General features: G+C 42.3%; 1 protein-coding gene across 1 annotated transcript; it reads right to left on the bottom strand.

The window, feature by feature from the left end:
• Positions 1-1,268: 1,268 nt before the first annotated feature.
• On the bottom strand, positions 1,269-5,068 carry Rnf186 (ring finger protein 186). The gene has a single exon (XM_087215681.1). The coding sequence runs from the start codon at positions 4,856-4,858 to the stop codon at positions 4,181-4,183; it is 678 nt and encodes a 225-aa protein (XP_087071807.1). The 5' UTR covers positions 4,859-5,068; the 3' UTR covers positions 1,269-4,180.
• Between the last annotated feature and the right edge of the window lie 21,484 nt (positions 5,069-26,552).

Here is a 26,552-nt window from a genome sequence, read left to right as displayed (position 1 = left end):
GTAAGAACAGCTGCCGATAGATCCGGTTCATAAGAACAGGCCTGGGCAGCTGTATTCTATGCTGTTCCCAAGTGCTGGAGAAATTCCTTCCTTCATTCCCAGAAATGCTCTGCTCTGCCATGGATAAAGAACTTACTGTTCTAGAAAAGGTTGAAACTTCAGTTATTCGACAAGGGTTCCAATCATGAACAGGGGCCCTGCCATGAATTGGGGCTGTAAGATGAGGTAAGGAAGGGGCAGTGGGGGACGGGACATGCAGGCACCCACAACCCTCTGCTCCAGGGCCCACTAAGCCGGAAAGCTATAGCCAAATGAGAGATTGCAGCTCCTTGTAATTCCTCACTCTTAGGAGTAGGGGAATACATACCTTAAGTACTTACAATGCACCAAGAATGTTTCATTGGGTACAGCAAAGTGACTCAAAGCTCTAACTTTGGTGTTAGACCTCTGCAGTTTCTCCTTGGCCTCACCTCCAACTTACTGTGTGATTCTGGGCAAGTTACTTAACCTCTCTGCGCCTTCTTGATAATTGTGGATAATAATAGTTCCTACCTTACAGCGTACGTGATGAGACATGCAATGCACTTGCATTGTGTAGTCAAATAATGTCAGCAATTATTGTAATTTTTATATTACTGTGAGAACGCTATTGATAAGGGAGGAGGTCAATCCTAGTGCCCGGGTTTAAGTAAGTGAGTCTGTTCATAGCATTTCTGCTAGAGCGTTCTAGAACTCAAGCCTTGCTCTTTTTCCCTGTCTCCTTGCTTCTGTCTTTACCTCCTTAAGAGCTTAGGTGCTCAACCATGGGATGCTTTTACCTACTCCCCCAGTGGCCTGTGAGATGCTTTTCTGGCAGTACTAGGGGTTGAAACCAAGGTCTTCATACTGAGCTATAATCCCAGCCTTTTAAATTTAATTTTATTTTATTTTTTCACTTTGAAGACAGGGCCTTGCTAAGTCACTAATTGCCCAGGCTGGGCTTGAACTTGCAATCCTTCTGCCTCAGCCTTTCAGAGCTCTAGAATTATAGCATGTACCGCTCCACCTGGCTGGAACCTGTTTCATGGAGAAAAACCCAAGACTCAGAGAGTAGGTGACTTGTAAGAGGTAAGGCTGGAATTCCAGCCAGTTGGGGCTGTCTTTAAGGCCACTTAGTAGGGATAGGTATGATGCGGATGGAATTTGTCCCCAGTAACCCCAATTCCTCTCCAACTTTAGGACGAAGCAGAAACTTTACCAGATTTCTGTGCTCTGGATAGCACTCTCTCTACACCCTGAGCTGGGTTCTCTACCCCACCATTGAGGCTGAGCCCTGCTGGCTGTCACACTAAACAGACCTCAAGAGACCCATTCCCCCAAGGGGTCAATGATGGCATTAATACTAATCTAGGAGCACCTGGTATCCCAAGGGAGGCCCCTGGAGGTGGGTACTGCCCTCCCCACTTTACAGGCAGCAGACTAAGGCTCACAGAAGTTCTCCAGATCTTGGCCTTGAACCCTGGGCCTCACATCCTTCTGCAGCACTTCCAGTTTCCTCTGCCCCCATCTAGAGAAGCCTGGGCTGGTACCAACCTCTGCCATTCTCTGTCCCATGCTGCCAGAGGCCAGAAGGTGGCTGGGACCAGCTAGGCTTCGAAGGGGGTGGGGACAGCAGTGTCAGAACACGTTTGGCCAAGGAAACAGAGAGCACATTGGCTGGGGATACCAGGTACCAGAAATGATACCAGGAGACTCACTATTCTAGGGCCTTTCTGTTCTTCACAGGGTGAGGTTCAGGGCAGAGAGGGAACTTGTTAAAGGACTAGGATGGGGCAGGTGGGGTCTCAAAGCTGGGTTGCCACTGTTCCTGCCAGCTTGGTTCCCTGTGGGGAGGGTAGCACTGGGTGGTGAAAATCTTCAGGAGAACCATCCTACTTTTAATCATTTTCCTTTCGTTTCTTTAGTCCAAGTTCTAAAATTCCCTGACCTCTCTGAGAACCTGACCACTGGAATTTGGAGAGGCTCTTGAAATGTGTTTCTTGTTCTCTGTGGAATCCACCAGAGGTTTGGGAATGCCGTTTAGGTTCTCCCTATTCTACGGCTGCCCTCAAAAGAGGCCACATGATGGGATAGGAAGAGCCCTGGGATAATTCCTGAGGGAGCTCTGGCATTGCCTAGCCATGCAGCCTTAGGCAAGTCACTTCTGTGGGAAGAGAGGGACAGTAAAGGCCTCTATTTCATAAACTCATTGTGAAGATCGGCTAGATGAGGCATATCCATCAGTTAGGGTAAAGCTGGGCACCATTAATTATTGGATCAACATGCACCCACCATTATGGTAGAAATGGTGTTGTCATTAGCATGTGAAGCCTCCTTGGTGGAGGTTTCTGTCTTGGTGAAGGGTGCAGGAACTAGATAGAATGGGACTGGAGGAGTGGGTGTGGAGGGAATGTTCTTTTCCTATCAGACTGGCAGTCATCCCAAGTGGCACATGCCCCAGGTGAGCTCAGGAGATGCTAGCAGTACTCTTTGTCTGCTCATCCAGGGGGACAGGATGTCCTTCAGACCCAAGTGGCCTGGATTAAAGCATGGGTCCCTGCACACCCACTCCCCTACCCCAGCACCTGGAGTTGCCTGGCAAGTACCTTGTAAGAAAAAAAAAAAAAGGAACCAAACTTAAGGAACAGTAACTTGCATTGGTATATTTAGATTTCTGTTTGTGTGAATCCAAAGTGGGTGCAACCCGTGTCTGTGGTCCTGTGGCCTGCCAATGCCCTCAGCTCTTGGGACTTCTTGGGATTTTAAGAATAATGCAATCTGGCCTCCACTGGGGGAAAATGCAGCTCAGAGAGGCAGTGAGGGTGTGAAATTCAGCAACCCACACCACTGAGCTAGGTTCAGGCCTGCTCCACGAGCAGAGGTCTCTCGTCTCTCCCAGCAAAGGCACCATCACCATGCACTGTCTAGGATGCAGCTTACACCTTCCAGGAGAAAGGAGGATGAACAGGAATTCACTGGAAGGGAAGGACAGAGCATGGTGAGCCCCACTGAGGTTCCAAGTCTGTTCCCAATTACAAGGCCCTTGAAAGGAAATAATGTGTCACCTCTTACTCTCTGCTCCCCTGTGTGTCCACATCCAGCCCTGACTGAGCTCTGATTCCAGCACCCACGGGAAGTCATTGCCTTCTGCAGATGCCTTTCCTATTTGAGAAAGCAAAAACGGTTCCCAAGAGAAGACACCAGGGCCTTTCTGATGACTGTGACTGTCAGAGTGAGGCAGAAAGGTGAGGTTATTGGTGAGGACTGTTGCTTTTATGAGGCTTCTTATCTTTATGACAAAAGTTCAAATGGGGCATGAGCTGCAGTAACAAAGACAGCACCTTCCATAAAGATTTTGATCTATGGTGTGACCCTGTGGCATCAGATGGGCATGAACCCACTGTGCTGGGGGTGGGGGGTCAGTCTGTAATCCTGAGATTCTGTGTGAAGCCAGGGCCTCATGGCACAGAGCTGGGAATCCCAGTGCAGATGCTAAGAACAATTCCCAGACCCAACTCTCCCTCTACCCCCCAACTCTGCCTGCTAAATATGGGCTTCTCTGCAGCACTGGAAGTACCATCCCTCCATACAACCTCTCTCCCTCCCACCCGGGGATTGATCCATAGGAGACCCCAACCAAAGGACTTGTGGCGAGGTTGGAATAGGCACAGTGAGGAATGTCAGAAAAGCATGGGAGTGTGCTTCCCAGGAAGGAAAACTTGTAATAGCTAAAATGTGCACAAACTGCCCCTAATACGAAGTATCAAACTAACCCAAATCAAGATAAAACCAGCCACACCAATTGCAAAAGAGGAGTTCTATATGTTCTGCAAGGTCGATATTACAATACTTTCAAGTTATATACAGAGCTAGGAGCATCACATTAAGAGGAATGAGAAGCCCCCCTATAGAGTTCAAGTCATTTGAACCTCCTCCCCACACCCTTCACATCTGGCTGTGCCACACCAAGGGTAGGTGTCAGCCCACTGCCCAAGCACAGAGTTCTTGACCCAGCACAGCCATTCTGGCTGTGGGTTGCAAGTCCAGCTGGCATGGAGTCTCAGAGGAGCCAGGATGAGCTCACTGTCCCTTACCCTGTGGGTTGTGAAAGTCAGGGCCCCAAGAAGCACAGGGGCTGCTGGGCCACAGGGTCCTGGGGCTCTCAGGCAATGGAAGCGATCTGGCTGTGTTTCTGTTCTCCGCAGAAGTGAGTCGTGGAGCAGGGCCAGCAGCTGCCCTGGTTGTGTGAGTAATAGCAGAACAAGGTGGACATCAGCAAGGCCAGAATGATAATGAAGGCCAGCACCCACTGGATGACGCCTGGATAGATGAAGGGCAAGATGAGGACAATGAGCAGGACCAGCAGGAGCAGGTGCACGGCCAGGCGCCGGGCTGCCACCTGGTTCACAGTCACCATGTCCTGCTCATCCTCTCCTGCCAAACTGGGGTGCTGCGCTGTTGAAGTAGCAGAACCCTCCAGTCCCTGAGGACAGAGCTGCACCTCCAGGCACGGCAAGACCAACCGTCCCATCACCACTTCCTGGTCTCGCAGGCTGCAGATGAGGCCCCCAGGGACGGCAGTGACCTTCCGGCACAGTGGGCAGGTGATGGACCAGGTGTCTTCTTGCACACACAGTAGGAGCTTCAGGCAGACGGCACAGAAGCTGTGCTGGCAACATAGTAGCTTGGGTGACCGGACATAGTTGTAGGGCTCTCGGCACACCAGGCACTCCAGGTCGCCCTCTGCAGAGCCTTGGTGATGATCAGTGGGTCCCAAAGCAATGGTGGTGGCTCCTGCTGCAGTAGGCTGGGGCTGCTGTGGGGACTCGGTGCAGGACATCCTGGGCACAGAGCCAGCGGAACAGAGCTGCTCAGCTCCTGGACGTGGACGGGGAGTGTCAGCCAGCGCTGCCAGGACCTGGGTGGATACTGACCCTGTGCTGGACGCTTCAAGCCTCCTTTCCACATTCGCTGACTGCCTGCTGTCAACAGCTGTCAGGCACCACTCTCCCAGGGCTCCCCAGCTTCTGTTTTGGCTTCTGTTGTCCCTTCGCTTATTATTATTTCTTTACTTGAAACCGAGGGTTAATCAGTAACTCTCTGGGGCCTGGAGACTTTGAATTGCCTGATAGAAGGGCCAAAGGGGGCGGGGCCTAATGAATCAGGACTTTCCTGTCTGGGCCAGCTCCTCCAAGTGTGCTTGCTTACGTGAGTTGTGAGATATGGTCACAAACTCCCTTCAAGCTTCCGTTCCACCTTGTAAAATGCACATTTCTAGGCCTCAAACCCGGAGCATCTGGCAAGTCAGGATGGGATTTAAACATCTGTGCAGTTAACAAACATTCTTATGATTCTGAAGTAGGTGGAACAGAGGACTCTACTTTGAGAAATGACTCTACAGACAGGGCTCAGACAAAACCTTTTGGGTATCAGGATGAGCAAGAAACAATTTGCTTGTCTTTTGAGCACATTGGCAAGCAGGGGGCCTTGTGAAAAAGAGAGAAGTGGTGAGAAATGATCAGAGTAGATGGTGAGAAAGCCAGGCTAAATAGAGAAACAAAAGTAAAAGCTACCCCAGGTCCTTAGTACCTGCTGCCTTGTTCAGTTCCTTGTGTTCACAACAGCTGTATTAATAGTTACTGATTCATGAACATCTCACTGGGATCCTGCCACATGCAAGTACCTGATAATGGTGCCTTTTTTTGGTGCCCTTGGCATGCAGCTGTATTCTCAGCCATTGTGAAAACAGTTGCTATTTATTGGGCCCACTCCAAGTGAACCCCATTCCCTGGGTCCTCACTTGTGATTCCCTGGAGCCTGGCCCCATAAGGAAGGCTTGGAAGCGTGGGCAGGGTGTGGGCAGGGTAGGCCCGCTGGCTGCTTGCCAAGGGGCCTGCTGTAGGGGCAGGACCCATCGGTGTCCAAGGTCTGGTTCCCAGTCTTGTGGAACTCAGCTTCCTTAGTTTGTGCAGATGTAACTGGCCTCTGACAGCTAGCTTGGGCTGTCAGGACTCACGTGGGGTGGCAGACAGAAGCAACACGGCAATTAGAAAACATGTCCCCTTTGTCTTGCTCTGAGTGGGACAAGGGTGTTGTGGCATGTCCACTCCCTCACAAATGCCTTAGAACAGCCACACAAATCCAGGAGGACGTGCTGAGGGGTCCCCTGCTGTTTGTGTCACAGGATGAGAGTCATTCAGTGGCCTGAAAGGGGCAGGCACTGCCAGCCTGGCAGAGGTGCCCTCCCTTGTAGAGTAATTCTGGCTCCACTTCTCCCCCTGTGACTCTGCCTCAGGAATCCAGGCCCCCCTCCTGCCCACCTCCCATTTCTTCTCAACCTTTAGCTGGCCAGTCAGTTATTTCTGTCACCTTTCCCCTCATATCAAGCTGAAGGGACACTGGATCTAACACTGGGCATCAGTGCCAGCATCCACTTCCCCTTTGTGGTTTTCACATTGAGCAACCACTGCTCCCCACTGCCACTTGGTGTGATTCTTTTGGAGTTGATCTTTCACTCTGGTGTCTGGGAGTGGGGAACTGATGGAATGTTATTCAGGGTGGACCAATCAGCAATCAGCAGATTCCATCTTACTGGCTGCAGCGATTGGTTCAGCCATAGGCACCTGATCTAAGCCCAGCCTATGAGGTTCAACTCTGAGACTTCTGTTAGAACTTGGGAGGAAAAGTGTTTCTGCTGGGTTTTCAAGCCTGAGGGTGGAACTCTGGAGTTGCCAGGACCACAGTGTGTAGAAAACATGCCCAAGAGTAAGTTTAGGGTAAAGGAAAGATGAAAAAAGAGAGTCTTTTTTTTTGGAACTGGGGATCGAACTCAGTACTTTATGCTTGGAAGGCAGGCGTCAGTCAGCACCACTGAGCTAAATCCCCAGCCCCAAGAAAAAGTCTTAATGACATTATTTGGACACCTAAATCTAGCCTTGCCTGACCCTAGCATCTATCTGTGGATTTTTCAGTTATATTAATTCATAAAAATGCCCCCGTTCATATGCATGTATGTATGTATGTATTTTGTGGTGCTGGGGATCGAACCCAGGGCCTTGTTTTATTAGTAAGTGAGTTCAAATTGAATTTCTCTCATTGCACACAAAAGACCTTTTACCAACACAGAAGTGGATGGAGAAAACAAGCCTTTACTGGCTCTCTGATAGGGTCAAATATTGATAAGACAACCAGACTTTGTACACTGCCAAGAGTGACCTAATGTCTGTATGTTACTATGCTAAAAGACACTGTTTATTTTTCCCCCACTCTAACTGGCCCTATATATTATTGTTCTTTTCTGTTTGCTAGACCCTAGAAACCCTAGAAGGGGTTGGAGTTAGGAGGGAAAAACCATGCCCAGCTATATTTATTTGTAATAAGATATCAAAAATCAGGAGGACAACCCAATAAAGTCGTGTGGCCCATGTCTTCCTTGTCTGCCTGCCAGCTCAATGGGAATCTAAAGTATCACAAGGTAGTTGGGGGAGACTAAAATCAGACCAAAGGAAGTTATTTGGGGTTAGAGTCTAAAGAACAACTTTTTGGTATTGTTGGGAAATCACCAGTAAGCAAACATATTGGTTGTAACAACCCAGGGACAATAGAAATATAAAGAAAGTAGAATGTGTTCCTTTTACTACCACCTCTGAGAAATTACCACTGTTCACAGTGGGTTCCTTCATGTTGTCATCCTGTCACCTTGGCTTGGGGACAGCTTTGTTTCTATTTTTTTTTATTCTTTTTTTTTTTTTGGTACCAGGGATCGAACTCGGGTCCTTGCACTTGCGAGGCAGGCAGTGGAACCACTGAGCTAAATCCCTGGCATTTTTTTAAATTCCTTTATTGGTACATTTTAGGTACACAATACGTTTATATTTATCATTGGGTGTTTGTACCTGTACATGATGTATCTTGGTTCTTATTTTTTTCCCCATTACCTGTGCACCTTTCACCCCCTCCACCCTTCCCTATTTACATAGATTTCATTTCCATTTTTTTCTTTTCTCATAATTTTTCCTTTCCCTTCTTTCCTTTCCCCATCCTCTCCCTCCACCCCTACAGCTTTAGACCTTTTCCTATTTCAAATTATCAATTATTCGTCTTAATCATTTTCATCCTTATTTACACTTTCAGTTTCTCACACTAGAGAAACTATTTGGTATTTACACGTGTGTGTCCTATTTATTTCACTTAAGAGTATGGCCTCAATGTGCATCCATTTAGCTATAAATGACTCTAGTTTCTCGCTCTTTATGGCTGAGTAGTACTCCATTTTATAAAAAAAACACGTCTTCTTTATCCAGTTTCAAGCTGATGGGCACTTGGGCTTTGTTTCTTAAGGTGCCTTGCCTTAATTATCATCTGTACCAACACTGTAGTTGGAAATCTGGAGAGTTTCAACTTCATAGAAGCTCAGTTTTAAATTTGATAAAATGGAGACAATAACAGTTGAGGAAATTATGGAAGATGACTTAAGCACCACCTTCCCCAGCCCGCAGCAGGGAATGCTCAGTAATTTATGCGCCTTGGTTGTAACTGACCCGGGTGTAATGGATCTTTCCTAGAGATGCGATAAGACACTTTAGCAATCTGGTCACCCAGTTTCTCAAAGAGAAGTGACTGCGGGCAGGGTCTGGGCAGAGCTTGAAACAAACCTACTATCCCAGGGAAGGTACAGAATGTCTCGAGACTAAAAATGTCTCATTCATCTAGGTTTCACTTTCAACTCCGCGTTATGTTTGCATCTGCTGTAATTTTAAAAGTCCTGAAACATAAAAGAATCCTTCCAAATCTCCAAAGAAAACATACTTACTTGTTTTAATTGCTGTATAGCTATAAACTCGTTAATTTGGAATTAAACTATTTTTTCCCTTTGAAATGCAGTCTCTTCCATCCTGAGGCTTCTCGCAGCCTGGGGTTGGGGGTGTGTGTTATATGGACTCAAGGCTGAGATGCACAGCCTGAAATGGGGTGGGTCTTCACACCAGCTGCAACTGGGGAGGCTGGAGCCAGGGATGGTGAGGGGTCTCCCCAGAAAACACACAGTGCAGATAACCATAGACCTGTAACCTAAGGAAGGTATTGCTGATCTGAGCTTTCAGTCCTACATCAAGTTCATGGGGGAAGAAGCAGGGAGCCTCAAAGTCATGAAATCAAATGGTCTGACCCATCCCTGGCCCCCCCGTGCATGGCCGGCTCATTCTTATGCCACACACTAGTGGCAGCAGAGAGCCAGGTCCCAGCCAGCTGCCCTGTTGCTCCACACTACTCTCTTCACCCTGGGCTGCTGCAAGTCTTCGCTCATACTCTTGTCCCAGAATTCCTGCCACTGTCCTCCTCAGAACTTGGCTGCAGTTATAAAAGAGAAACAAAACATTTCTTTGATTTTGTGTAGTCCTGACTTCATCTTTAACTTATTTGCCCGTTGAAACAACTCCTCCACCTTTTGGTGGAGCTGGGGATTCAACCATGGCCTTGTACATACTAAGCACACACTCTACCATTGAGATACACCACCAGTCCTGGAACCCTTTTCTTATACAACACTTATTCATGCTATATGTGATTATGGGAGTTCTGAGAAACACGGTTTGGAAAATGCTGTTGGATTGAGCTATACCATTATGAAGTTGTATTTTACTCTGCTTTCTAAAGGTTCTCATTCAATCATATTTTGCATCTGTCTGGTGGCTTTCTTCAAAGAATACTCCAAGAAATAATGTTCTGAAACCTGTTACTGCATTCACACTCAGAGATGTGGCCAGGGACACTATACATGACAGCATCATCTATATATCTGAAATTTTCCTCTAAGGGCCAAGGGCTAGAAAAAAAACTTTTGGATTCCTCAGATGGCAGTAGTGTTTGTCCACACTACTCAGATACTACAAAATTAATTTATAAAAGTTTCTGAATTACAAAATTGATTCTGCTTCCCATTTTTGCTTTGGCCACCAGGGAGCTCAACCATAACAACTGTGAAATACCACATCTGGCACGTGGTAAACAGTTCATCCCCACTCCTTAGTTTTATTTCCTGTTCTAGTTTGTGATTTACCAGGTCATGACATCTGGTGTTATTTCAGCTGTGTATATTTCTTGTAAACATTCTAATTATGGAAAGAAGGTAGAAAAGGGAGAAGAAAAGTAGAGGAACAAATCAGCAAATACAGGAAAAAAGGCAGAGGTGGTAGGGAGAATGTGGGTGTGCAACCTGTCATCTTCTGGCTTTCTCAAGATTAACCCGCAAGGGTTTTGCCTTTTTTGTTCAGGCTACCCTGGATACTGAAGGCTTGGAAACCACATGCATCTTCTGAGAATATTTCTCCACCTATCCTCTGTTTGCTACGTTCCAGCAACCACAGACTTGGGATCTGGGTCACTGAACCATGTACAGAAGAATCCTCCCAAGCATGGTCTTTGATCAATTAAACAAGGAATGAGCCCAAGGACAGGAGGCTGCCAAACCGGTCCCTCTTTTCTCCCAGATGTCCAGTCCTTGCCTTTGTGGAGCCCCCTTGGAAAGTGGACATTCTGCTAACAAGAATCGAGGGTCCCAAGCACATGGGCTTTGAGTGCAGGGCAGGAAGGCTGTTTTTGTTTTAAGGTGCTTGGTAGGAAGGCTGGCAGGTCAAACAGAACTATATCCAACCTTACCTGTGTATCTTGAGCAACCACCTTAAACCTCTCTGATTTTCAGCTTCCTCATCTACCTAATGGAGATCAAAATAGAATTGGGGTCAGAAATTTTGGTCGCAAATTCATTTCAACTGGCACATCCCACAAAGAGCGAGCGTTCCTTGGCTCATGTGACAGAGAAGTCCAGAGGTGGCCTGGCTTTTGGTCACGTGGCTCTCACTGGAGCTAACATCAGAGAAACACATTCACAGGTTAGTCATTCACTCCTCACAGCACACATAAGAAGTCAACATCATTTCTGCTTTGCAAATGAGAAAACCAGGTCACAGAGAGATTAACTTGGATTATGTGGTAGCACATGGTAGCTGGGATACAGTCCAGGGATTCCAGCAGTTAAACTGGCACTCCAGCCACTGTGCCAGACTGTCTCCTCTGTGTGGCTGCCCTGCCCTATTCCTTCTTGGTCTTAGGTTCTTCCTCTGTGAGAAGGGGAGATACTGTGGAATGACACAGGATTGGAGATCTCATATGGAAAGCACTTAGCAGTGTGTTATGGTTGGATCAGAATGGCCTCCCAAAGGCTCCTGTGTTCAGAGGTGGGGTTTTTGGAAGACGAATGGATCATGGTGTGCTCTGTTCATCGGGGATTCATCCATTGATGAACTCCTACTGAATGCACTGTTAGGAGGTGGGATACTGGCAAAGAGAATGTAGCAAATCATCAAAAAGACAGTACACCATGACCAAGTAGGATTCATTCTAGGGATATAGGATGGTTCAACATAGGCAAATCAATAAATGTAATACATCACAGAAACAGAAACAAGGACAAAAATCACAGAATCATCTCAATAGATTCAGAAACAGCATTTGTCAACATCTAACACTCATCCATGATAAAAAAAAACCTCTGAAGAAAATAGGTATAGAAAGTCTTCATCTCAATCTGATAAAAGCCATCTATGACAAAGCCAACATCATACTAAATGGAGAGAAGCTGAAAGCTTTCTCTCTAATATCAATAACAAGGCAAGGATGTCTGCTATCACCACTCCTGTTCAACATAGTTCTCAAAACATTAGACAGAGCAATTAGACAAGAGCTAGAAATAAAAGAGATATGAGGGGCCAAGTACGTAGCTCAGCTGTACAGCACCTACCTGGCAAGTGCAAGGCCCTGAGTTCGATTCCCAGTATGAGAGATAGAGAGAGAGAGAGAGAGAGAGAGAGAGAGAGAGAAGGAAGAAGTTAAATTATCCTTATTTGTAGGTGAAATGATCCTTTACATAGAAGACTCCCAAAACTCCAAGACTCCTAGAATTAATAACTAAATTCAGTAGCACAGCAGGATATAAAGTCGACACTCAGAAATCAATAATGTTCCTGTACATTAACAACAAACTCACTGAAAGAGAAATTAGGGAAATAATACTTTTCACAACAGTGTCAAGAAAAACGAAATACTTAGGAATTAACCTAACCAAAAAAGTGAAAGACCTGTACAATGAAAAGCGTAGTACTCTGTGGTGGATTAACTAATGGCTAAGTTGGAACGTCCAGCTGAACTGAATCAGCGTGGTTGGGCATGGTAGACCCACCTGAGGATTGTTGCCAATGGCATAAAAAGAGAACTGGAGGGGAAGATTGAGGGCTGTTGATTTTCTAGGAGAAGCTTGCTGCAGTTGGTTTTCCTGTTCTTGTCAGAGGAGAGCTTGGGTCCTCACTGTCACTGGGAATGGCTGCTGTTCTTGTCAGGGGAGCTCTGATCTTCACCATGAGCATCACTTCCTGGCTCCAGTGCAGATCCCTCAGCCTGGTAGCACAAATCCTTCACCCCACTGTGGCAGGTTTTCTGGCTTCCACCATTGGCCTTTGGGCCTTCCAGGAGCACAACCTTGATATGGATAAGTACGAGACATTGCCATGGGCTCTAAGCCTCTGGCTGGACTCATGAAGGACATTGCCTTGGACTTTAGGCCTTCAGGTGGACTTGTACAGGACATTGCTGCAGGATCCAGGCCCTTGGCTGGATTCTTTGAGTCTCTAGTGTGTGGCTAGATCTCTTGCACTCCTTTGCATTTGACTTTTTGGGTGACTATTATAAGATAATCCTATCAATTATGTGTCCTGTATTAAATCTATTTCCCTTGTGAAACCCTGACTACAACATACTCTGATAAAGGAGATTGAAGAAGACATCAGAGAAGGGAAAGATCTTTATTCCTGGATAGGCAGAACCAATATAGTCAAAATGGCCATACTTTCAAAGCTTTTATACAGATTTAACACAATCCCAATCAAAATATCTGTACCATTCCTCACAGAACTAGAGAAAACAATCCTACAATTCAATATGGAACCAGAAGAGACCTAGAATAGCAAAAGCAATTCTGGGCAACAAAGGCAAGACAGGGAACACAATCCTGGACTTCAAGTTATACTACAAAGCTATGGTGATAAAAACAGCATGATATTAGCAAAAACAAAAACAAATACCCCTCCAACAAAAACAAACAAACAAGCAGACTTGTGGATCAATAGAGGATGCAGAAATAACTCTAGGCACACTTGGCTACCTTATCTTCGACAATAGGGCCAAATACTTTTGCTGGAGGAAAGATAGCCTCTTTAACAAATGGCCCTGGGCAAATTGGCTTTCCAAAAGCTGAAGATTGAACCTAGACCCATATCTCTCACCATGCACTAAACTAAAATCAAAATGGAACAAAAATCTAAATATTAAAGCAGAAACACTTAATCTGCTGGAAGACAAAGAGGTAAAACTTTTGAAGACATAGGCATAGCCAAGGACTTTCTGCACAGAACCCCTGTTGCACAAGAAATAATACCAAGAATCAACAACTGGGACACATAAAATTAAAAAGCTTCTGTGCTGCAAAGGAAATCACCAACAGAGTGAAGAGACAACCTACAGAATGGGGAAAAAATTTTGCCAGCTACTTCTCAGACAAATGACTAAAATCTAGAATATATAAAGAACTCAATAAATTAGGCCTCCTAAATTAAAAAAAAAACAGTAAAAATTTGGTATCTGAAATGAATAGATATTTCCCAGATAAAAAAGTACAAATGGCCAATAAATACATGAAAAAATGTTCAGCATCACTGGCCATTTGAGAAATGCAAATTAAAACAACACTGAGATTCCACCTCACTCCAGAAAGAATGGACATCATCAAGAAATCAACCTTTGGCCAGGGATTTAGCTCAGTGGTTCTGGTGCCTGTCTCACAAGCGCAAGGTCCCCAGTTCGATCGAAAGAAAAAAAGAAATCAACCAATAAAAAATACTGGAGGAGCTGTGGGGAAAGGTGTGGGAAGGAGCCCTTCTTCTTTTTTTTTTTGGTACCGGGGATTGAACTCAGGACCTTGCACTTGTGAGGCAGGCGCCAGAACCACTGAGCTAAATCCCCAGCCCCAGGAATCCTTCTTAATTGTTGGTAGGAGTGTTAGCTGGTACAACCACTATGGGAATCAGTATGGCGATTCTTCAAAAAAACTAAAAATAGAAATTTTATTTGACCCAAGTATTCCCCTTCTAGGTATGTTCCCCAAAGAGTTAAAGACATCATACCACAGTGATGTATGCATACCCATGTTTATGGCAGCACCATTCCTAATGGCTAAACCTTGGAAGCTGCCTATAGGGCCATCAACAAATGAATGGATAAAGAAAAGGTACTACTCTGCCATAAAGATGGATTAACTTGAGTCATTAGAAAAACAGATGCATTTTGAGACCATAATGTTGTGAGGTAAATCAGACACGTAAGTGTAAATATTGAATGATCTCTTTCATATGAGACACTCCATATACAAATAAAGTACAAAGTAAAAGACAATAGGAAAAAGGGGAGGAAAAAAGTTATTGTAATCCAGCATAGACAATGTATCTAAAAGTGTACCTTGGTTTAGTATTATTGTCTTATGTGGGGTTTTTTTGGCCTGTTAGTCTGTCTGCTAATCTGTGTGTATGATAATTAATTTTATAATGATTTATAAATAAATGAATCTGATGCTGGCAAAAAAGAGGGTTAGAAAGGAAAGGGAAAAAAAAGAATTGAGATGTGTTATGTACATCTATCAATTCTCCACAATGGATGTAATCATCATGTACTACAAACACATACTAACAAAAATTAAAAAAAAAATGTTTTTAAAGGAGGTGGGGCCTGGTTGAAGGAAGTAGATTATTGAGGGAAGAGGGTGGCAGAGGAAAACTTCAAGGAAGGAGTGGGGCTGGGTACAAGATATATCCTCTCAGGCCTAAAGTAATGGATCTGGATGATTACCGACCAAAACCTAGGAAGCATGAGCCTAAGTAAATCTTTCTACCTTTGAGTTGTTGTTTTCAGGTGTTTTGTCACAGTGACAAAAAGCTGATGAATACACATGTATGAATGTGAGAGCTTCTTAGTCATGGTCAACTTGCCGTATTATACAGGGTCAGTAGGAAGGCTTGAATGAAGGCTGGGACCTCCCCACCTAGGTCTTTTCCCTCTGTCATCTGGGGTGAATAGGGGACCATGGTTGGTGTGACCCTGCTTCTCAGAAGCCGTTTTCTCAATGGAGAGGATGGGCAGCATGGAGCAGACCATTCTGAGTGAGATTCTCCTCCTCCCTCAAGGCAGAAGAGGATCCCATGCCCCTGTAAACTGCCAGCCCTCCTGCCTCTCCCCTGCCATCTGCCTCAGTGCTCCAGAATTGGGCCCTTTATCCTGGTGTTTGGCAATAGCTGAAGAAATCCAGACATCCAAGTGGCCCCTCTTCCTGGGCTTTCAGATCTTCTGGCAGCTCCAGAATGTCCTGTTCTATCCCTTTTCCCCACTCTTCTCTGACTCCCAGTAATCTTCTGCTGTGTACTCTGGAGTTCAGAGTCCATTATCAGCAAAATGCCTATGGCCTGCCATCTTCCCTGGTGTTCCCTGCACTCTTTGGCTCCCACAGAAACCTGGCTTCCCTTAGACTTTGCTCAGCCTGGTACCATGTCACGTGGTGGCTGTCTCCCCCCATGGTCCTGTACTCTTGGTCCTGGAGGTGGTACAGGTGTCCTTCTTGCTCCTTATCGCCAGTTGCAGCCCCTTCTCTCCTCTCATCTTGAAATCTCCCAGCCATGACCCTCATGCATCAGGTTACATAGTCAACCCCTTACTGTCACTGTCTTTTGGCTCATTCTCTTTTTTTTTCAGTGGCCTGTGCTCCTGGTTCTCTGAAAATTTCTGCCCTGACTCCAGTCTTAAGTCATGACAATGCATGTGTAGGTGATCCTTCCATGCCTGAGCCCTCTCAGTTCCCTGACCATCCCAACTACAATGTTCTTGATTACCACTCAGCTGTGGCACTTTCCTCCTATGATCAAATTTTGCTTTTACTCATGAGCTGCCGTGTAAACTTTGCACATCTGACTCTATCTATTATCCCATCTTTCTAGCTCATCCTCTTTAGTACATGAGCTGTAATAATCTTTGGACACTGAAACCTCTAAAAAAAAAAAGGCTCCCTTTAGAGCTTGTGTTAGTCAGCTTTCTGTCACTATAACAAAATATCTGAGGTAAATAATTTATAAAGAGAAAAGGTTTATTTTTGGCTCTTGGTTGCAGAGATCTCATTCCATGATTGGTTGGCCCAATTGTTTTGAGCCTATAGTGAGGCAGCTCCTCATGACAGGACTAAGTGACATAGCCTGAGCCAGGAAGCAAAGACAAAGGGAACAGGATAGGACTGGGTCCCATAATACCTTCAACAGTGTATCTTCAGAGAGCTAAAGACCTGGCACTTAGCTCACATCTTAAGGGTTCTGCCACTCTCAATAGTACCATGATAGGGACCAAGCCTTTCTCATGTGTGTCTTTGAGGAGCATTCAAGATCCATAGTATAGCAGATCCAGAGTATCCCCTTTCTCCTTTGTCCAGTTCCAGTTCCATTGTTCTTGATAAACTCCATGTCTCCACCTATTTTGGGCCTATGCAGGATTTGGCAATGGTTTCTTGTATACTACACTAAAGGCACAGGCAACAAAAGAAAAGACAAACTGGACTTCATGAAAATTAAAATGTAAGCCCTCAGTCTTAATGTACTTATTAATTTAATTAAAAATTTAAATTAAAAAACCGCTATCACAAAGCTAACCAAGGCTAGAGAAGAGCATGCAATCATTCTGACTGGTCTCTCACTTTGGATTCTCAACCATCATCTTCCAGTGGGACTTTAATGCTTTCAGGCCAGTGCCACTCTGTCCCTATTCCATTTGTCTTTCCAGGATGGTTGTTTCACACTCTGCTTTCTCCTTACCGACCCCCCCATCTGCCCCACCTCTCTGTCTTCTACCTGTTCTCATAGGTGAACCTCTGTGTTTCCAGCTAATGTGGGAACTATCACAACTAGACTCCATCTCCTTGACTCTGGTCAAGCAATTCTTCTCTCTCTTTCCTACTACATTAGTTCTTTCACCATCTTCTGGATCATTCTCAGTATCATCTCTTACCTTTCTTATCTAAGCGCACACACACACACACACACACACACACACACAAACACACACTGTACTTACCATGACCCCTCTTCCCCTGCCACATGCCATTCACTCCCTTTATTCTTTTTTAAAATTTTATTTATTTTTTATTTTAGTATATCCTTTTATTGGTACATTTTAGGTGTACAATATAATGACATTCATCATTGAAGATATGCACATTTACATACTCTCTTGGTTATTTTTCCCCCTTCCCCTGCCTTCCCTTCAACCCCTCCATCCCTCCCTATTTACAAAGACTTTGTTTCCTTTTTTTCATTTTCTCATATTAATTCCATTCCCATTTTTCCTTTCCCCTACTCTCTTTATTCTTCTCTGACCAAAATTCCTAGAAAGAGTCATCATTTATGGTCTCTATCCATAGTTCTTTCTTCCTAATCTCTTTCCCGCTAACATATTATTATGAAATTAAATTAAATATATTAAAAAATGGAGCCTGGCGAGGCTTAATTTCTCCACCACACATAATCCTTTCTCCTCTCCCTGCTAACCAGCCGGACCTGGCCCTTTTACCTTTGCACATTCAGAGCTTGCTTTACGCCTTGACAGGAGAAGCACAATTTTGGTGGGAGAATTTGAGAAACATATTGTGCACTGCCTCTATGATGATATATCCTCTACTAGTCTATCACAGTCCCTAAAGTGAGAAGGATTAGTGAGAGAGGAAGGCAATTGCTCTTCTACATTCAAGCAAGTAAGGCCTGAGGAGACTGTTTTGTGTGTGCTTTTTAAAAATTCTAGAAGCAAAATATTACCAGCCCTCAGTGTCTTGGAATCATTCTGCCTTCTGCTTTTGTTGAGCCCTATTTTGATCCCCCACCTCCACTCTCCCTCCTCCAACTACTCCCTTCATGGAGACAGGGCTCTTTGATCTTGGCTCTGGTGGAGACCAGAGGGAATCCTAGATTAGGCTCTGATAGCCAAAGAATGTCTACCAGCTCTGGGGAGGGGCACTCTGTTGAAATGAGCTAACAGCATGGATTTTGTTTATGTAAAAACAGGCATTTGTGATACTTTTGTAAAAGTTGAATTAATCAATGAAGAAACTGAGCAGTATGGTCTTTATAGAGGAAAATAAACACAGATTCTTAAAAAATGGAGCTTAGGGAACTGGCTATCTATGAAGAAAAGAATGAAGTTGGATTCTTACGTTAAAGCATATATAAAAGTTAACTAACAATGGATCAAAATTCTAAATTCAGACGTAGAACTATGACTGTTAGAAGAAAACATAGTGCAAAAGCTTCATGACACTGAATTTGACAGTAACTTCTTGGATATAACACCAAAGATACAGGAAGCAGAAGAAAAATAGACACATTAGATTTCATAAAAAATTAAATATTTTGTATACCCCAAAGACACTGTCGAGACAATATAAAGGGAACCTGCAGAATGGGAAGAAGTATTTGCAAATCATGTATGTAATAAAGGATTAAAATCCATAATATATAAAGAATTCCTAAAAATCAACAGTGAAAACCCAAACTACCCTATTCTCTACAGAGAAAAGGAACTGAATAGACATTTCCACAGAGAAAACATACAGACTGCCAGTAAGCACATGAAGAGATGTCCAACATTACTAATTAAGGAAATGCAAAGCAAAATTACAACAAGATACAACTTTACATCCACCAGGATGAAAAAGAAATCCAGAAAATAACAAGTGTTGGCGAGGATGTGTAGAAATTGGAAACTTTGTGCATTGTTAGCGAAAATGTAAATGGTATAGGTGCTCAGAAAAACAGTGTGGTGTTTCCTCAAACAATTAAAAATAGAATTACTATATTGTATTCATCTGTTTTCCATTATTATTACAAAATATCCTAGGCTGGTACTTTATAAAGAAAACATCCATTCAGCTCACAACTTTGGAGGTGGAAAGTCCACAAACAGCGCAGCACCAGTTCCAGTGAGGGCCCCTTGGCTCATCCCATCCTGGCAGATGACATCGTGGAGGGAGGCCTACACTGACCACACTATTTGTAACACTAATTTTCTCCTCTACTTTGTACTCTGCATACTACTCAACCTGCTCTAGGTCTCCTCTTTATAACATTATCACTTTTAACATACTCTATACTTTGTATATTTATTGTGGTTATTATTGATTGTCTATTCCCTCCTCACTTGGATGTCTGATTGACATCCCAAACTGAGCATGTCCACAGTTAAACTCTTGTTCTCTCCTACAAAACTCTGTCTACCTGCATTCTATCTAGAGCATGGGCATCTTTCTTTTTTTGGTTCACTCTTGTGGATTTAATGCCTAGAAGAGAGCTGGGTGCCTAGCAAGCACTTAGCAAATATCTGTTGATGAGCAAATGTTTATAGCTAGCTCTATGTGTCTCTGTGGAGGCTACTGAAAAGCTCTTAGTCTCCTTGTGCATTTTTCTTGTTGGAAAAAATGTTAAATTACAAGCAGTTAAAGTGAAAGCTGCATTAATCTGCTAGGGCTGACAGAACAAAATATCACAGATATGATTTAATTAACAGAAATTTATTTTCTCATAGTTATGGAGGTCAGAAGCTTAAGGTCAGTTGCCATTCATGGCTGGCTTTTGGTGAGGCATGTCTTCCTAGCTTGGAGATGGCCATCTACTTGCTGTAACCTCACATGGTCTTTTGTCTGTGGAAAGGAGACAGAGGCCCTGGCTGAATGTTGAATACACTGCTCTTAGCACAGGCAGGGAGACTTGTAAGTTAGTGGTATTTAAGGTAATTTCTGTCTGATTATTGGCTGACCCCTAAGCATAACATGGAAAGACTTCAGTGACCACACACAACAAAGAATACGAATTTTACATAATTAGTTCACAAAAGCCATGAAATAAATAGCTGCAATAAGAAGCATAAACAGTAACAACAGCAAATAATAACAAACCCTGAGGAGGAGGGAGAAATTGGATACCCAGAATTGACGCATTACATTATAGTAAGTCCTGTGAAAGTTGTGAACTTTCACAAATACGAACGGACCTTGCATTACGAACATTGGTGGATGTGAACATATCTAGAAGTAGCTCACGTGTCTGGCACTCATTGTCACAGCTGTGCTGCTGTGTGCTTACTGTACAGTGCGATAGTGTACAGTAGGACAGTGCTCAGTCAGAGCCCAGGATGTCCGGAAGCAAGAGGAAAAGGAGTGGTGATGTGGAGGGGGCTGCTAGGAAGTAGAAAGCAATAATCATGGAAACAAAAAGTAAAAATAGTTTATTTACAGTATTTTTATGTATGATTGGATTTTTTGTGATTTACATTGTATATTTGTGTCAGAGGTGTTTAAGACTCACTTTGCTGGACTTCAGAATGAATCCAGCTCACAAACGTTCTCCTGGAACAGAACTCGTTCATAACTTGGGGACTTATTGTACTTAAAATGTCTACTTTCAACAAAAAATTTATAAGATACAAAAAGAAACAAACAAACAAAAAAATGACCACTAAGCATGGAGAAAAGTGATCAATAGGACTGGGCTTGGTGGGATATGCTTGTAATTCCAGCTACTTGGGAGAGTAGGGTAGGAGGATCACAAGTTCAAGTCCAGCCTGGACAACTTGACATAACCCTGTTTCAAAATTAAGAAAAAAATTTTTTTAAAGGGCTGGAGAGGTAGCTCAGTGGTGGATGCTTACATAAGGCCCTGGTCTAATTCCTGGTACCCTCTCCTCCCAAAAAAGTGATCAATGGATTCCTTCCCTGAGGAAACTGCACATATGGGATTTAATAGACAAAGACTTTAAATAAGCTATTTAGCCAGGCATGATAGTACATGCCTGTAATTCCAGCACACAGGAGGCTGAGGCAGGAGGATCACCATGAGTTCAAGGCCAGCCTGAACTACATAGCAAAACCCTGTTTCAAAACAACAACAACAACAAAAACCCAACAATTATTTAAAATATACTCAGAACTAAAGGAAAAGATGTCTCAGAAACTAAAAAAAAAGAGAATTTCTTATCAAGTAGAAATTAATATAAAGATATAAATTATTTTTAAAAGAACCAATATGGATATCACAGAGTTGAAAATTATAACTGAAATGAAAAACTCATGAAAGGCTCAAAAGCAGATTTCAGCAGGTGGAAGAAAGAACTAATGCACTTTATGATAAATTGAGAGCATCAAGTTGGAGGAGCAGAAAATAAAAAGAATGAAGAAAAATGAACAGAGCTTTAGACAGCTGTGGGATGCTAAATGTACAAATATGTGCACTGGAGTCCCAAGGAAGAAAGAGGTAGAAAAAATATTTGAAAAAACAGGGGCTGAAAACTCCCCAAATTTGATGAAAAACTATAATCTACATATCCAAGAAGCTCCATGAACTCCAGGAAGGAGAAATTCAAAGAGTTTCACATCTAGATGTATTATAATCAAAATTTTCAAAAGACAAAAACAAAGAGAAGTTCTGAGAAACAACTCATCATATACAAGGGATCCTCAACAAAGTTAACAGCTGATTTCTTAGTAAAAGTTATGGAGGGCAGAATGCAAAGCACATTTAAAGTACAGGGTCAAAAAGACTTTTCAATCAAGAATTCTACATACAATGAGAATATCCTTCAAAACATCCAGAGAGGGTGGGGGATTTATCTCAGTGGTTTTGCTGCCTTCTGCGCAAGTGCAAGGACCCAAGTTTGATACCCGGTACCCCCTCAAAAAAACCACAAAAAAAACCATCCGGAGAATGCAAGACTTGTAGACCGGTGCCACCAAGATATTATAGGGAATTCTTTTGGTACCGGGGATCGAACTTGGGACCTTGCACTTGCAAGGTAGGCAGCGGAACCACGGAGCTAAATCCCCCACAGGAATTCTTTTGACTAAACCAAAAATACACTACACACTAGACACTATGACAGTAACTTGAATCCTCATGAAGAAATCAAAATCACTGATGAAGACAATAAATAAATATAAAAAGACAATATAATTGTATTTTTTATAAGTCTTTTTCCTCTATCTGATTTAGAAGATAACCACATAAAAACAATTATAAATATGTATTAATGGGCATAACACATACACAAGAAATAATTTATATGGCAATAACATTTGAAAGAGGGAAATAGAGCTATACAGGAGAAAAAATGTTATACCATTGAAATTTACTATTAATTTGAACTATATGATGATAAATTGGATTATTAATTATAATTCCTAGAGCAGCCACTAAGAAAATAACTAAAACTAAAACTTTATGTAGTGAAAGGACAAGTGTTATGGTTTGGGTCTGAAGGTCCTCCCAAAGCCTCATTCGGTCAGAGGTAGCTGAATCTGAAATGTGTGATGCTGGGGTTAAGGACGTGTGATTACTAAACCACTACATGTGAGTGATTGGTTTGGGACTGCCCTAATCTTGGTAGTCTGAATAAGATAAAAGGGGCATAAAGATGCCGTTAAACTTCTCTTGTTGTCTTTGATACCTTGTGCACACCATGTTGTTTCTTCTCTGCCATCCCTGCTTTGGAGCCAGTTGATTATGGACGGAAACCTCTACAAACTGTAAGCCAAATAAATCTCTTCCACTCCAACTTTGGGTGTGGGATATTTTGTCTCAGCAATGAGAGAAAAGTAACTAACACAACAAGCAATTAAAGTAGCATACTGGAAACTGTCTATTTAACACAAAGAAGGTAGTAATAGATGAACAGAGGAACAAAAAAGACAACATATAGAAAACAAATAGCAAAATGGTAGATGTAAATCCAACATTATTTGTATCTATATTATATGTAAATTGATTACTCCAATTGAAAAGCAGATACTGAAAGATTAGATAAAAATGTGATTCAACTATATGCTGTCTACACGAAATATGATTTAGATTCAAGTATACAGATAGGTGGAAAATAAAAGGATGGAAAAAGATGTGTTGTGCAATAGTAACTAAAAAAAGAGCTGGACAGCATACTTCATAGACCTTGAGAAAAAAATCCAAAAATTCATTTGGAACAAGAAGAGACTCAGAATAGCAAAAGCAATTCTAGGTAACAGAGACATGGCAGGGGCTATCACAATCCCCAACCTGCAACTATACTACAAAGCTACTGTGATAAAAACAGCATGGCACCGGCAAAGAAACAGGCTTGAGGACCACTGGAACAGATTAGAAGATGCAGAAACAATGCCAGATACACTCAGCCATCTCCTCTTCGACAAAGGAGCCAAACACCCTCACTGGAGGAAAGATAGCCTCTTTAATAAATGGTGCTGGAAAAATTGGCCTTCAACTTGCCAAAGATTAAAACTAGACCTATATCTCTCACCACGCACTAAACTAAAATCAAAATGGATTAAAGATCTAAATATTAAAATAGAAACTCTGAACCAGTTGGAACAGAGGTTAGGTAGAACCTTTGAAGACATCGGTGTAGGAAAAGATTTTATGAACAAAACCTCAGTTGCCCGTGAACTAGCACAAACAATCAGCAAATGGGATCTCTCCTTATTAAAAAGCTTCTGCACAGCAAGAGAAACCACCAGCAGTGTGAAGAGACAATCCACAATGTGGGAAAAAATCTTCACCTGCTCTTCCTCAGACAAAGGTCTACTATCTCGAATCTATAAAGAACTTAAAAAGATCAGACCTCCCAAATTTAAAGACCCAATCCGAAAATGGGCATCTGAAATGAACAGACATTTCTCACACAAAGAAGTAGAAATAGCAAATACATACATGAAAAAATGTTCAACATCACTGGTCATTTGAGAGATGCAAATGAAAACAATGCTGAGATTCCACTTCACTCCAGAAAGAATGGCTGCTATCATGAAATCCACCAATAACAAATGCTGGCAGGGCTGCGGGGAAAGAGGAACCCTGCTCCACTGCTGGTGGGAGTGTAGACTGGTGCAAGCACTGTGGAAATCAGTATGGAGATACCTCAAAGAACTAGGACTGGAAATCCCATTTGACCCCGCTATTCCACTGCTGGGGATCTTCCCCAAAGAATTAAAAGAATCATACCACAGTGATATATGTGCACCCATGTTCATAGCAGCGCAGTTTGTAATAGCTAAAACTTGGAAACAGCCCAAATGCCCATCAACTGGAGACTGGATAAAGAAAATGTGGTTTTTTTAATAAAATGGAGTACTACTCAGCCATAAAAAATGAGAAATTAGAGACATTTATAGCTAAGTGGATGCACATTGAGGCAATACTCTTAAGTGAAATAAATAGGACACAGATGTGTAAATACCAAATAGTTTCTCTAGTGTGAGAAACTGAAAGTGTAAATAAGGACTAAATGTATAATAGGTCATGTGAAATAAGAAGAAAAGGGGCAAAGGGGAAGGAAGTGGGAGGGCTAAGGGAAAGGATAGAAGGGAATGGTATTAATATGAGAAAATGGAAAAATAGGAACAAAATTTTTGTAAATAGGGAGGGCTGGAGGGGTTGAAGAGAGGGCTGGGCAAGGGTGAAAAACAAGAACCAAGAGAGACTATGTAAAGGTGCAAATTTCCAATGATGAATGTCATTATATTGTATACCTAAAATGTACCAATTATTAGAATGAATAATAGATAATGTAAAATAGGAATAAAAGGTCCAAAGGGGTAGGGGTAGTGGGAGGCACAGGGGAAAGGAAAGAAGGGAAAGGAAAAATGATGAGAAATGGAAAAAATGGAAATAAAGTCTTTGTAAATAGGGAAGGGTGGAGGGTGTGAAGGGAGGGCTAGGAATGGGGAAAAAATAAGAACCAAGATGCATTATATAAAGGTACAATTCCCGATGAGAAATGTAATTGTGTTGTATACCTACAATGTACCAATAAAAGAATTTAATACAAAAAAAAAAAAGAGCTGGAGTGGCTATGCTAATAACAGACCAAACAGACACTAAGGCAACAATTATTACTAGAGAAAAAGCATAATTTATAATGATAAAAGGGTCACTCTATAACAAGGTGTAGCAATTATAAACATAGGTGTAATAGCAATAGAGCTCCAAAATATATGAAACAAAATTCTCAGAATTATAGGGAGCAATAGACAAGGCAACAAGAGCTGAAGAATTAAAACCTGTCTTTCAACAATGGTAGAATAATTAGACGGAAAATCAACAAGGAAATAGAAGACTTGAATAACACTAAAAGGCAATTAGACCAAACAGGCATCTGTAGAAGCCTCCACCCAACAATAGCAGAATAAAAATTCTTCTCTGGAGCACATGAAAAAATTTCCAAATTTAACCATATGATGGGTCACAAAACAAGTCTCAATAAGTTCAAAAGAATAGAAAACATGTAAGTTATGTTCTCTGACCACAATGGAATAGATTAGAAATCAGTAACAGAAGGATATTTGGGGAATTTACAAATATATGGCAACTTAATAACATATTTTTAAATAACCAATGGGTCAAAAAAGAAATCAGAGGAGAAAGAGAAAATTTCTTGAGATGAATGGAAAAAACCCCCACAACATAATAAAATAAGGCTGTATGAAAGTAAAACAGTGGTTAAAAGGAAATATAGCTGTAAATATCTATACTAACCATAAATATGTGACTTAATATTGGTAGGTACTGGTACTTCCCAAATTAATGAAGTAATTCAATGCAATCCATTCCAAAATTCTAGCTGGTGTTTTATTGCATAAACTGAAAAACTAACCTTAAAATTCATATGGAAATTCAGGAGATCCAAAATAGCCAAAACAATTTTGAAAAAGAAAAATTGACTTTGAATATTCATACTTCCCCACTTCAAAAGTTACCAGTAGAGGGTTTGAGGGCATAGCTCAATGATAGAGTGTTTACCTAGCATGCCCAACAAGGAAAATAATCTTACTACTACAAACCAAAGTAACCAAGACTCTGTTAGATGGTGTAAGAGTAGACATACAGATCAGTTGAGTAGAAATGAAAGACCAGGAATAAACTCATGCATTTATGGTTCATTGATGCTAAAACAATTCAATAGGGACAGAATGGTTTGCTTTTTTAACAAATGATGCTGGAACAAATGAGTATACACATGCAAAAGAATGAAGTTGGGAAACATATACCAAAATAAATAAAATGAATCAAAGACCTAATTGTAAAAGCTGAAACTATAACATTCTTAGAAGAAAACATAGAGGTAAATCTTCATGATCTTGAATTAGGCAATAGTTTCTTCAGTATGACACTAAAAACACAAGCAAATGAAGAAAAAATAGATAAAATGAATTCATTAAAATTGAAAGCTTGGGGGGGAGAGAAGGGGAAGAGAATTTAAAAGAACAAGCTGTAGTATGTACATGTAACCACCCCCCAAGATTATTGTAAACTGCATGAACTGCAAGTATGTATTAATAAAAAAATAAAAACTTAAAATCATTAAAAGCTTTT

The sequence above is a fragment of the Heterocephalus glaber genome, unplaced genomic scaffold (assembly GCF_053883595.1).
Source record: "Heterocephalus glaber isolate CG9 unplaced genomic scaffold, H.glaber_assembly_v1.0 deba00001452, whole genome shotgun sequence".
NCBI classification, from domain to species: domain Eukaryota; kingdom Metazoa; phylum Chordata; class Mammalia; order Rodentia; family Bathyergidae; genus Heterocephalus; species Heterocephalus glaber.
Note: the sequence above shows the minus strand (reverse complement) of the source record. Positions and strands in the feature narration are given on the sequence as shown.